Source organism: Myotis lucifugus, unplaced genomic scaffold (genome assembly GCF_000147115.1).
Source record: "Myotis lucifugus unplaced genomic scaffold, Myoluc2.0 scaffold_813, whole genome shotgun sequence".
Lineage (NCBI taxonomy): Eukaryota > Metazoa > Chordata > Mammalia > Chiroptera > Vespertilionidae > Myotis > Myotis lucifugus.
The window spans coordinates 76,785-91,054 of NW_005871861.1; the positions used below are offsets into that span (position 1 = coordinate 76,785).

Sequence of the window (14,270 nt, forward strand, 5' to 3'; positions counted from 1 at the left end):
CCTCCCTCTGCCCTTACTGCCCCCCACTGTCCTCATCCATAGGTGTACAATATTTGTCCAGTCTCTTCCCGCACCCCCCACACCCCTTTCCCCCCTGAGAATAGTCAGTCCACTCCCTTTCTATGCCCCTGATTCTATAATATTCACCAGTTTATCTGTTCATCAGATTATTTATTCACTTGATTTTTAGATTCACCTCTTGATAGATGTGTATTTGTTGTTCATAATTTGTATTTTACCTTTTTCTTCTTCTTCCTCTTCTTAAAGGATACCTTTCAGCATTTCATATAATACTGGTTTGGTGGTGAAGAACTCCTTTAGCTTTTTCTTATCTGTGAAGCTCTTTATCTGACCTTCAATTCTGAGTGATAGCTTTGCTGGGTAAAGTAATCTAGGTTGTAGGTTCTTGCTATTCATCACTTTGAATATTTCTTACCACTCCCTTCTGACCTGCATAGTTTCTGTTGAGAAATCAGCAGACAATCGTATGGGTACTCCCTTGTAGGTAACTGACTGTCTTTCTCTTGCTGCTTTTAACACATTGCGTACTGCATAGAAATCTCTAAGACATACGCCAGGGACCGCACGTTTTGGGGCAAATTGCATGTTATTTAAATCATCATAATGCACTTTAGGTGTTGTTTTTCAATAATTATAACATTTTTATTTACAAAAACAATTAAACAATTAAAGTTCCTAGTACTTTTTTAACGTATGGTACTGAGTAAAACATTTTCCTCTATGAAGAGGGACCAAACAAAATTTACATAAGTATCTAGATTGGCTCCTTTTTCCATGGGCATGAAAAACAAGAACACTCGTGAGCGGTCTTTAACAGATGGCGCGAGAAACACGAGAAAACTCCTGAGCGGTACGAAATGTGTTAAGATTCTCTCTTTGTCATTTGCTCTTGGCATTTTAATTATGATGTGTCTTGGTGTGTTCGTCTTTGGATTCCTTTTGTTTGGGGATCTCTGGGCTTCCTGGACTTGTAAGTCTATTTCTTTCACCAGGTAGGGGAAGTTTTCTGTCATTATTTCTTCAAATAGGTTTTCATTATCTTGCTCTCTCTCTTCTTCTGGCACCCCCATAATTTGGATGTTGGTACGCTTGAAGTTGTCCCAGAAGCTCCTTACACTATTGTTGGGGTCCAACCCCAGCAGGTCCAGGGGTTCCCAAAGGTGTGGACGGAGTAGGCAAAGAAGGAATGACACGGAGACAGCGTTCAGTTGATCAGCAGCCTAGCCAGGTTCTCTAGCCAGGTTCTAGCCAGGATCTGCTATATTAATTTTTTTGTAACTGGTAGCCAAGGCACATGGACATAGCAATGTGTATTGCACAGGAAGGGCTAGCGGAGGCAGAAATTTGGAAAGAAAAATTAAGATATGGAGAAGTGGGCAGTGGTGATTCTCAACACATGGCATGTTGACTTGCTTCAAAGATGATGGTTGGATGGATGGACGGATGGAACAAGCCACACATAAAGTTATTTGTGACTGAGTCGTGTTGTTCTAAAGAACAGGGTAAGAGAAAAAGATGGCAAAGAAATTGTTAGTTCTCCAGATGTGTGCCTCAATTTTTAATTCTTTGCATACACCTTCATAATTATGCCATTTCCATATGCTATCCACACTAACATTTTCTCAATTCAGGTATCTACTGCTTAATGTCAGTTATTCCTGAAAAGCAGATGCACACGAAAAGGTCCATTTTGACTCTATACTCCATTATTTTAAATTAAAGGCCTGGTGCACGAATTCGTGCACCAGTTGGGATCCCTTGACCTGGCTTGTGGGATTGGGCCAAAACAAGCTCTCCTACATCCCCCAAGGGGTCCTGGATTGTGAGAGGGTGCAGGCCAGGCTGAGGGACCCCACCAGAGCAGTATCAGGGCTGGGGAGAGATGGGAGAGGTTGGCCAGCTGGGGAGGAACTGGGGGAGGGCTCCAGGGCATTTCCAGCCCATGTTGCCCAGTCTGGATCAGCCTGACCTCAGCAGCAAGCTAACCTACTGGTCGGAACGTCTGCCCCCTGGTGGTCAGTGCACGTCACAGCGAACAGTTGAGTGACCTTAGCATATCATTAGCATATTATGCTTTGATTGGTTGAATGGCAGACCAGACACTTAGCATATCAGGCTTTCATTATATAGGATGGGAAAGATTGTATTATAACTCTCCACCAATTTCCTGAAGTATAGCTAAAACCAATTAAAGATTTATGTTTCAGTAATAAAATACCATGTTAGGATATAAAATACTTATAACATTGCTTCCTTTTGACTGCCAAATGAAGATAGTTGCTACCACTATTTTGGTAAGAAGTCATATTTCTACTCCATTGGTCACATTTCCAAGATGTTCTTTTTACTCCCTCAACTTTTGGAGGACTGACTCATTGTAGAAAATAACCTTTGCTTTTGGCAAAATGTAGAAAGTCCTGAGGAAACAAGTTCAGGATGAACCCACTGTAGTAGGAAATGACTGACATTGTGTGTGATGTTATGATGACCTCTCTTAGCACCAACAATATCTGACACACACACACACTTTACTTTGTTTTCACTTGGGGCACTTTTTCTACACATTGTTTTATTTGAAATCGTGTATTTAGTTCTAGATATAAACTTTTCCTGTGTAATCATGGGCCAGAAAATATTATATTAAGAGATACACACATTTTTAAAAGTTCAGACATTATCACACAAACACACAAAAAAACAGCACAACAAAAAAACAAAACAAAACAAACACAAAATAAAACCAACAACAACTGCATTCTACTGGGAAAAGTTTAACGAGGGAGATAGTCTGTGGAATATATCCATGTTTTTCTTTCTTTCTTTCTTTCTTTCTTTCTTTCTTTCTTTCTTTCTTTCTTTCTTTCTCTCTTTCTCTCTTTCTCTCTTTCTCTCTCCCTTTCTTTCTTATTGAGGCAGCATTGGTTAATGACATATGTTATAATGTTAATATTATATATAATTTGATATAATTCAGCAATTTTTCTTCTGAGTATCTATCTGAAGAGCATAAAACAATTAAAAAAGATATGTATACCCGTATGCTCATTGTACTATTTACAACAGTCAAGATATGTAAACAACACGTGTCCATTGATGGATGAATTTATCAAGAAGATGTGGTGGTACATATATGCAATGGATTACTATTCAGTCATAGAAAAGATCAAATATTGCCATTTGAAACATCAATTCTGAGAGTATTAGGAAAGGAGTGAAATAAGCCTGACAGAAAAGGACCAAAATCACATGATTTTACCTGTTTTTCTTTAATCACTCACCTTTAGTTTTCTTAGAATTGACTTAATTTTCTCTTTTCGGCTGTGAATCCATCATTTTTTACCTGGGGAAGAGATAAAACTAAAATGATGGAAATGGCTAATAAATAAGTAAATAAATAAATAAATATTCAAGTCTTTTCTCAGTTTTTCTGGGAAATTTAAAGAAACATTCATGTACCTTCAACCAATTATTCTTGTGTCACATTGTTTTATCTCTATGCACACAAACACACTTTCACTTAATATCAAATTTACAAACTTATGTAATACATGAGATTCACATAACATAAATTAAAGCATTTTAAAGTATATGATTCAGTGGCATTTAGTACATTTGCTATATGCACTCATCCCCAGGATCTAGTTCTAAAACATTTTCATTACCTCATGAAGACTCCACGTTCATTAGGTAGAAATTTCCCATCACTGTCTCCAAGCTCCTAGCAACAACCAATCTACTGTCTGTCTCCACAGATTTATCTATACTGGATATTTCATATAAATAGAATTGTCCAATATATAACCTATTATATCTGATTTTTTTTTTTACTTAGCTTAATGTTTTAGAGGGTCATTCATGTTATAGCATTGTTATTGGATGAATGATAACCCCTAAAAATTCATATGTTGAAATCCTAACCTCCCGGACCTCAGAACATGACTCTCCTTAGACAAAGGGTTTTAAAAGAGGTTTGAAATTAAAATAAGGACATTAGGGGGACCTCTAATTCAATATGACTTGTGTCTTTACTCAAAGAAGGGAGATTAGGGTAAGATGGCAGAATAGGAAGCTCCAGATTCCCTTCCCCTCATGGACACATCAATTCAACAAAAGTACATGAATCCATTTCCTTTGTGAAAAATCCAGAGATTGCTTGAGAGGCTCCTGCACCCCAATTGAGTATGACACCAGCTGCATTGAAGTCAGTAGGATAATTCATGGCACCATCTTGCCACAGGAGATGACTGAATTGTACCGTCAGCATTCTAACATTTTGAGGGTCTGCCTGAGAGTGAGTTTTGTCACGCCTGAGAATGAGCACCAATGGGAAAGTGCCACAAGTTGGGATGCACTGAGAACAAAGGGGATAGATTAGACCAGCACACACTCACTGTCATTGACCTTTCCCCAGACTGTGAGAGGGCGCAGGACGGGCTCTCTCTCTCTCTCTCTCTCTCTCTCTCTCTCTATATATATATATATATATATATATATATATATATATATATGGAAATCTTATCCTTTACAACAGCATGGATGGACCGGGACATTATTATGCAAAGTGAAATAAGAATACAAAGACCATATGATTTCACTTATATGTGGAATCTAATGAACAAAATAATTTAGCAAAATAGAAACAGAAGCATAGATACTTAGAACAGATTGACAGCTGTCAGAATGGAAGGGTTTTGGGGAGCTGGGTGAAAAAAGGTGAAGAGATTAAGCAAAAAAATAGATACATATGACATATAAACATGGACAAAAGTATGGTGATAGCAAGGGAGAAAGGTGGGTGGGGGGAGGTGGAGGTGGGCAAAGGAGGATAAATGGATGCAAAGAGAATTTGCTTTGGGCGGTGAGCACACGATGCATTGTGCAGATGATGTTTTATTGAGTTGCACACTTGAAACCTGTCTATTTTTAAACCAATATCACCCCAAATTCAACAAGAAGTTTATAAATACTCTACTTCAGGAAATTATTCAGAACTGAACACAAGAGAAAGTACATGTAACAGGTTTAACACAGGAGTGTCCAGATTTCATTAGTGTTTTGAAAGAATCCCTCTGACTTCTGTGTAAAGAGGAATTGGAAGGAGACAAGAGTAGGAAGGGGTAGTTGGTCAGAAGGGAATTGCAGTGGCTCAGACGAGAAGATGGTAGCCTGGCTCAGGAGTGGGTGATGGAGACTGAGCCATCTGGGCACATGAGGCATATACTGAGAAGATAAGAACAATAAGGTTGTATAATGGCTAGGTTGTAGGGCAAATAAGATAACTGTGGAGTAACATTCAGGTTTCAAACTTGCCCAAGGGAATGGATGTAGTGCCATTCATAGAGAGAAAGACACCATGGAAAAGGATGGGATTAGGGTGAAGATGGAGGGTCGTAAATTGGAAGGCTGAGTTTATGGTGCCTTGGTAATATCAAAGATGTCAAGTAACTGGAAATACTCCTCTAGTTCTCAGAGCTAGAGAAACGTATGTGGCCATCATTTGCATCTATATGGTGACTGACCCTAAAGAATGAATTCTATTGCCTAGGAAGAAAGAATTTAATGAGAATTTAAATTGGCTGAAGCTATAAAAGAAACAAAGAGAAATGCTAGAGATAATGGAGAAAGACATGGAGGAAGGGCATGTGAATAGATTCTAGACAGGATAAGGATGGAGTGTTTCATGAGAAAGAGTGATAAATAGTGTAAGAAGTTTCTGGAAAGATTTTAGGGGCATGTAGATCATTGTAAACCTAAGAGATATTTGCTTTGGTGGAATGATTTGGGAAAGAAGCCAAAATACATGAATTGAGGGAATGAATTTAAGAGAAGGAAAGAGTGACAAAGAAAAGTCAACTCTTCACTGGTAACTAGAAGGAATTGGTAGGCCAAATGGTACGGGTGTGTAACATGGAAAAAAATCAAACATGTTGCTACAACATTGGGAAGAATGCTTTTTAGATGGTGAGGGAAGAATGAAGGGGATAAGGGTGGGAGAAAGACAAAGAGGGAGGAGAGAGAATGTGTGAACAATAGTGTAAGAAGAATTCATAAGGCAAGAATGATGGGATTCAAAGTGAAGGTGAATGTTGTCTTCAGAGAGAAGGGAAATGGTGTGAATGATATGGCAATGTGGAGAAGGTGCCTGCTAATTTATGTGTGTTCAGAGGGTGCACTTCACAGAGTGCTTGCAATTACTCAGATTTTCCCTGTGGAATATATGATACGAATATTTGCTGAGAAAGGGAGAGGGGATAGAAGATTCAACTGTGAAACCAGTGTTTGTGGAAGATGAATGAACAGGTGAAAGATATACAGAACTTCCTGGGTGTATACTAGACTTCTTTTTAAAAAAATTTATTTTAAAATATGTTTTTATTATTTGAGAGAGAGTGAGGAAGGTAGAGGGATAGAGAACGAGAAACATTTATCGGCTGACTCCTGCATGCCCCCTACTGGGGATCAAACCCACAACTCAGGAGTGTGCCCTGACCAGGAATTGAACCAGGGACCTCTTGGTTCATGGGTCAATGCTCAACCACTGAGCCACAGTAGGTGGACATAGTAGGCTCCTTTAAATGGGAAAGAAGACACAAGGGGTTTAATGGAAGATGGAAGAGCTAAGAAACTGTAAGTAAAAGAACTGTCTATGTCTAAAAAATTTTTTAAAAAGAATTTGGTAAATCTAAACCACTGGTGGTTCTTAGTAATTATTGCCATGAATTATCTGATGCAATGATGGTTTTTCCTTCCTGGTTTTCCAGTGGATGGAGGGTGCCGAACATATCAAGCAGCCTCCTTAAGTCTAAAATGCTAGCTAACACTTATTTCCTTTTATTTCTTAAACATGTACATCATATCCTCCAATTTTGACTTTTGTTGTTTGGTGCTGAGTGACTACAAGATAGAGGTGGATAAAGGGTAAGATAATGTGGGACTGAGTGGAATGTGAATCCCTGTTTCAGAGCATTGATTCTTGCTTATTTAGCTAACCATGGATGGCACACGGCAGGTGTTCAATAAGAGTGCTAATGTGTAAAAGTCAAGATGAACACAGTTCCTCAGGGGCAAGAGCAAAATATATATTTTCTGAGACCATTGCTAATGGTTAAGTTATCAAAGAGTAAATTCAGTGGGAGCCATCCTAGGGCATCACCTGCTGCACACCCAGGTTGTCCAGTGTGTTGGCATGAGGTACTCTATCAGTTAGTGAAGTGCTCTGGGAGGAATGCATGGCCTTACCACACTGTGTTTACGGGCATTCGATAGTAGTCCGCTGGAGAGGGTGTATTGCTCAGACTCCACCTTGATTTTCCCGACCCGTTTCAACCATTTCCTGTATTGCTCCCGGACCTGCAGAGGCAAAGAATGCTCTGAGTCAGCTCACTGAGAGAAGTGTGAATGGAAAGAGTCCTGGGTGGGAGGTGGACAGTGGTACCTGCTGGCTGAGGAGACAGTACACCAGGAAGATGAAGACGCCCTGCAGGCTGTTGATGATGGTGAAGAGATAGGCCATGGCGTGAGCAGCTGGGCCCACCTGCAGAATTCCCAGACACCACGTGCAGCCCAAGATGAAGAGCTGAGCTATCGCTTTAAATGTCAGCATCCTGGGTAGAAGGAGAAGAGAGGCCCATAAGCACCCAGAAGAACAGAATCAAGGCCATTCTCATCTCCACCCAATGAATGTTCCTGCCTTCTCCTATGGGTGATGAGTTCACAGACAGACTTGTGTTCAGCTTTGACCTTTACTGTCAATGATTCTCCACAATAGAAATGCTATTTGGGTCCAGTATGGCATTTGGATTGAATTGAGTAGGGTCTCAACACTTCAGAATGTAAGTTCAAAAAAAAATTCTATAATGCCCCATGGCAATGCCTAATTTTATCTAACCAACATTACCAAGTGTTTTCTGTGCATCAGGCTATGTGCTGGAACCTGGGCATTAAAAGTTATAGAGGCAAGATTTCCATTTTCATAAAGGTCACAGGCTATTCCAATGACTAATACAGTGGAATAATGACATGCAAAATGTAGAAAGGATACTGGAGAGGGGTGAGAAGGAGCCTGACTGAGAGTGGGTATGGAAGTGTAGACTGGGTTGTGGGAGGAGTCACAGATTTTTCTAAGTGAACACAGTTTCTTTGTACTTTTGCTGTAGGACTGCTGACAAAAGGCCAAAGAGTGTTTATCAACCAATGTCAATTCCTCCAGTTGCTGAGGGAGTTACAAGATGGGATAGAGACAGAACACTGTGGCCAGGAAGTCAGAAGCCCACCACTGAATCCAAGCTGGCTGCCATTGGAGGACATCTGCATCTCTTTACTCTGGGTTCCCTCAGAAGACCCCGAGAAGGGATGCCAGGGCTGCTGAGGCACATGGATTTGCTCTTAGGACCACACATGTCTGTGGGGTTGTCACCCTCTTCTCCATTTTACCTTGTATTCTTGAGGGTGGACACATCACTGTTGAGCGAAGAGAGTTTGCTTTTCAAAATGCAGAGGGTCATCAGAAAGAAAGCTAGATTGACCTTTAGGAAAACACGCAAGGTTTAGTGAATAACATTTCAGTTTGTTATCTCTAGTCTAGCCTGTCCAACAGAAATTCCACATTTAAGTAGTTTTCATATTTAGTAACAGTGTTAGAGGTTTTAGTTTTGGGAGGAGTCTTAGAAAACCACAGCAAACCCAAGACAACACAGGGACATTCTTGCTCATGTCATCCTCCCCCCTCCTTATAAGTCTAATGACCCTCAGCTGAGCGCTAAGGATGCTCTGATGTCATCACTCACAAAGAGGATGGCGCAGACTGGTCCAAGGAAGCCCCATATAAATCCCTTTTCTGGGTGGAGCCAGCAGCTAAGAAAGAGAGAGAATTAAAAAAGCATTGGTCCTTAGAAATGTAGAATAATTATGAAAATTCATTCATTAATTCATTCATCAACAAACATAGAGTGTCTCTTCTGTGATAGGCTCTGTGATTGGCTCTGAAGATAGAGTCATGAAGAAAGTACACATGGCCTTCAATCCTACACATCTCACAGACACACAATGAGACACACTGCAACAACAAAACACAAATGGGAAGCTAACACTCTATCCACTGAGCCAAAGCAGCTAGGGCTGAGTTTTTTAAATTATTGCTTTTTTGAGAGGTAGCTTATATACCATAACATTCACCCATTTAAACTGTACAGTTCAGTGACCTTAAATATTCATAGAGTTGCCCTAGCTTGTTTGGCTCAGTGGATAGAGCATTGGCCTGCAGACTGAAAGGTCCCGGGTTTGATTCTGGTCAAGGGCACATGCCCTGGTTGCAGGCTCGATCCCCAGTAGGGGGCATGCAAGAGGCAGCCAGTCAATGATTCTCTCATCACTGATGTTTCTATCTCCCTCTATCTCTCCCTTCCTCTCTGAAATCAATAAAAATATATTTCAAAAAATTCATAGTGTTGTGCGATCATCACCACAATCTAACTTTAGAACATTTCTAACTCCTCTAAAAGAAACTCATTCATACTAGCAGTCACTCCTCATTCCTGCTTCCAAGCACCCCACCGCCCACATAGCCCCACAGCATCCTTAATCTACTTTCTGTCTCTATGGATTTGCCTATTTTGGACATAAATGGAGTCGTATGATACATGGTATTTTATGACTCGATTCTATCACCTAGCATGTTTTCAATCAAGGTTCATCCATGTTGCAGCAAGTTTTTATGGCTGAATAATATTTTTTAAAATTCTTCTTCTCATTTTTGTTGTAATTACTCACCCGAGGATATTTTCTCATTGATTTTTTTAGGGCTAGTGGAAGAGAGAGGGAAAGACAGAGAGAAACATCGATGTGAGAGAAACACATCGAATGGTTGCCTCCTGTAGGCACTCCAGACCAGTGCCTGGGAGGAGTCTGTAACCAAGGCACGTGCCCTTGATGTGAATTGACCCAGGACCCTTTGGTCCGCAGGCCAAAGCTCTATCCACTGAGCCAAACCAACTAGGGATGTTTTTTTATTTTAACACTTTAACCTAATCGCTGTGATGTGACATCTCATTTTGATGTTTTTGATTTTCATTTTTGTAATGACTGATGATGTTGAGCAACTTTTCATACATTCACTGTTCATTTACATATCTTGGAAGAAATGTCTATTCAAATCTACTGTCCATTTTCATTTATTTATTATTTATTTTTTTATTTAAATATTAAATTCTTTAGTATATATTTTATTGATTTTTTACAGAGAGGAAAGGAGAGGGATAGAGAGTTAGAAACATCGGTGAGCGAGAAACATCGATCAGCTGCTTCCTGCACACCCCCAACTGGGGATGTGCCCGCAACCAAGGTACATGCCCTTGACCGGAATCGAACCTGGGACCCTTCAGTTCGCAGGCTGATGCTCTATCCACTGAGCCAAACCGGTTAGGGCTAAATCTTAAATTTTTAAAAAATTGATTTCAAGATGAAAGGAGAGGGAGAGAGAGATGGAAACATCCTTGATGAGAGAATCATTGGTCAGCCCCACACTGGGGATGGAGCCTGCAATCCGGGCATGTGCCCTGATCTGGGAATCAAACTGAGGACCTCCTGGTTCCCAGGTCGACCCTCCACCACTGAGTCACACCGGCTAGGCTATTTAAATCTTTATTGTTGAAAGTATTTCATAGGTTCTCTTTTTCTTTTGTCCATTTTTAAATTGGGTTGTCTTTTGTTATTGAGTTGTTCCACCTAATTTTAACAACAGTGCTAAAAAGAAGTTCTCTTATGATTTAGGTTTGTAACTGAAGTGTAAAGGGCTTAGTTAAGTCTATTTCTTAAGGTTTTACTGTGACATAATTTACTCTTGATCCACATGAGGGAAGAACAGGGGTGGGCAAATGTAGGCTTACAGTTGTGTGTATGTGAAACAGGTTATTCTTGTACTATTATTTATTATTGTATTATTTTCCATACCAACAATTGTAAACCTTCTTTTGCCTACACCTGTACAGAGGACATTTCAGGTCAATGGAGAGTGTAGTAGGACATTGAAATACACACTGAGAAAAATATAAATAGGAAAGAATTGATGTGTCCAGGAAGGAATCTCTCTAGCGTTGAGCTGATGCAGGCGCATGTAAGTTTGAGCAGCATGTTGTGCGTAAGAGTGCAGCTTCTGCGAGACTGACTTCCTGAATGAAAGTGTGAAGACTTGCTCTCCTTCTATAAACAACAAATGCATAAGCAAAACAACTAAGACCAACCATTTCAAAACTCTGACAACTACCCAAAGCCTCAGAACAAACTGAAATAGTCCATCTGAGAGAAACTACCGAAGCTGGGTAAGATTGGTGAGGAAGGACTCTGTGATGTTTCCACTCTGAACTCTTTCCACTCCTTCTCTCCCCAGCTTAGTGGTGAGGCTGCCAAAAGCTGATAGCATTGCAGACAAGAGGGAAATCTGACATTGTTGGAGCTCCTTTGAGACTATCATCATTATCCCCAGAGCATAGTCAGTATTTTTTTCTGACCCTTTAGTTCTCCAGGAACCCTGTATTCTCCAAATTTGGTGTATATTTTATTCCAGTGAAAGCTCATCGCAGTGAGAGACAAACAGCCTCCCCTAGGGCATTGCCAAAATAATAGCAAATGCCTGTCAATAACTTTGCTAACTGCCCCAAGGCTGTGATTTCAGGTGGTGTCAACAAGAACTTGTCTTAGGACCTGGCTGGGTGGCTCAGTTAGTTGGCATATGGTTCCAATGGGCCAGGTTTGAGGGTTCAATCCAGATCAGGGCATATACAAGATTCAACCAATAAATGCATAAATAAATGGAACAAAAATTGATCTCTCATTCTCCCTCTCTTTCTTTCTCTAACCCCCTCATTTTTAAAAAATACATATTTGTATTTTTGTTGTTGTTAATCCTCACCTCAAGGATATTTTTCCATTGATTTTTAGAGAGAGTGGAAGGGAGCAGGAGAGGCAGAGAGACAGAGAGAAACATCAATGTGAGAGGGAGACATCGATTGGTTGTCTCCTGCATGAACCCGCAACCAAGGCCTGGGAATCTGCAACCAAGGTAGAAGCCCTTGACCGGAATTGACCCTGGGATACTTCAGTCCTTGGGCTGTCGCTCTATTTACTGAGCCCAACCAGTCAGAGCTCAACCCCCTCATTTGTATGTCTTCTTGGGAGAAATGTCTATTCAGGTCCTCTCCCCATTTTTTATTTGGATTGTTGTTGAATTGTATGAGTTCTTTATATATTTTAGATATTAATCCCTTATCAGAAGTATTGTTTGCAAATACCTTCTCCCATTCAGTGGGTTGCCTTGGATATCTATCCAAAAATTTTTAAAATATTTGTTCACAAAGATATGTGCATGACTATGTTCATTGCAGCATTATTCATGGTGGTCAAGACATGGAAACAACCCAAGTGTCCTTTGATAGATGGTTGGATAAAGGAGATGTACTTATTATATACAATGAAATACTACTCCACCATAAGGAAACATGAAGTTCTGTCTTTGTGACAACATAGATGGATCTTGAGACTATCATGCTAAGCGATACAATTTAGACAGAAAAAAATTAAGAATCCTATGATTTCATTCATATGTAAGATACTAAACTGAAAGCAAGAAATGAACAAACAAGACAAGCAAACAAATATTCATAGACACAGACAGTAGTATGGTGGTTACCAGAGGGAGAGAGGGGTGGGAGGAGGTAGTAAAGGGTAAAGGGGAAAATATAGGTTGATGGAAGGAGATTTGACTTTGGATGGTAAACATACAATGCAATATACAGATTATGTATTATAGAACTGTACACTTAAAACATATATAATGTTATTAATCAATGTCACCTCAATAAATCTAATTAAAGTATTTTAATTTGTACATGTATGTTTATGGCAGCATTTTTCATAGTAGTAAAAAAATAGAAACAATAAAAATATTTGTTATCTGTTGGATGGATAAAAAATGTGATATATCTATATAATGGAATATTATTTACAAAACAACAATACCAGCAACAACAATTCCAGGCGAGGCTGGAAGTTGCAGAAATGGCCACAATCACAGCCGGGACTCCGTAACCCACAGGTCATAATACTTGTTACAATATGATGAACCTTGAACACATCATGCTAAGAATCCAGTCACAAAACACAGCATTTATGATTTCATTTATGTGATCATCCAGGATAGGCAGATCCATGGATTAGTGGTTGTCAGGGGTTGAGGTATGTGGACTGTCAGTGGTATGTCAGTGGTAACAAGAATGAGGACTGCATGATGTTGTGTACAAGATTTCTTGCTTTTTGTTGTTGTTGTTGTTGTTAATCTTCACCCGAGGATATTTTTCCATTGATGTTTAGAGAGAGTAGAAGATAGGGGGAGAGACACAGAGAGAGAAACATTGATGTGAGAGAGAAATATTGATTGGTTGCCTCCTGAAAGCATGCCAACCAAATGGGTCCCAAACGGGGCTGACCGGGGATCAAACCTGCAACCGAGGTACATGCCCTTGACTGGAATCGAATCTGAGACCCTTCAGTCTGCAGGCCACCACTCTGTCCATTAAACCAAACCAGCTAGGGCATGAGGTTTTCTTTAGGGATTTGAAATCATTGTGAAATTTGATTGTGGTGATAGCTGTACCACTCTGTAATTATTGTGAGAACTCTTTAAAGATATGTGAAATGTATTTCAAAAAGAAGTGAAAACATTAAACTTAGTGTAAAAAGCTGACAATAAAAGAGTGCAAGCTCTGGAGAGTGACTCCCTTGATTTGAATCCCAGCTCTGCTACTTACTAGCTGTGCCCCTTTGGGCATTTATTTAAACTCTGTGCCTCTATTGACTTATCTGTAAAATGGGTCAAATCACAGTGTCTAGTTCACAGTATTGGTGTGAAGACGAATTGCATTAGCTAATATAAAAATGGTTAGAAAAGTGCCTGGCACAGCCTGGCTGGTATGGCTCAGTGGATTGAACATCATCCCATGCACTGAGAGGTCGCTCGTTTGATTCCCAGTCAGGACACATGAATGAATTGTGGGCTCCATTCCTAGTAGGGGGCACGCAGGAGGCAGCCCATCCATGTTTCTGCTCTCTCTTTTCCCTTCCTTTGTCTCTAAAAATCAACAGGAACATATTTTTTTAAAAAGAGATAGAAAAGTGCCTGGCACAGTCCAGCTTGCGTGGCTCAGTGGTTGAGCGTCGACCTACAAACCAGGAGTTCATGGTTGATTCCCAGTCAGGAG

General features: G+C 40.1%; 1 protein-coding gene across 1 annotated transcript in view; it reads right to left on the bottom strand.

The window, feature by feature from the left end:
- Positions 1–14,270, bottom strand: part of LOC111824010 (adhesion G protein-coupled receptor E2-like) — a 123,771-nt gene that overhangs the window by 69,597 nt on the left and 39,904 nt on the right. Inside the window, exons 22-25 of the mRNA XM_023747217.1 lie at positions 8,808–8,874; positions 8,455–8,546; positions 7,457–7,625; positions 7,261–7,371 (exon numbers count right to left, since the gene is read on the bottom strand). Of these exons, the coding sequence (XP_023602985.1) occupies positions 7,261–7,371; positions 7,457–7,625; positions 8,455–8,546; positions 8,808–8,874 (439 nt within the window). The remainder of the gene's footprint in view (positions 1–7,260; positions 7,372–7,456; positions 7,626–8,454; positions 8,547–8,807; positions 8,875–14,270) is intronic.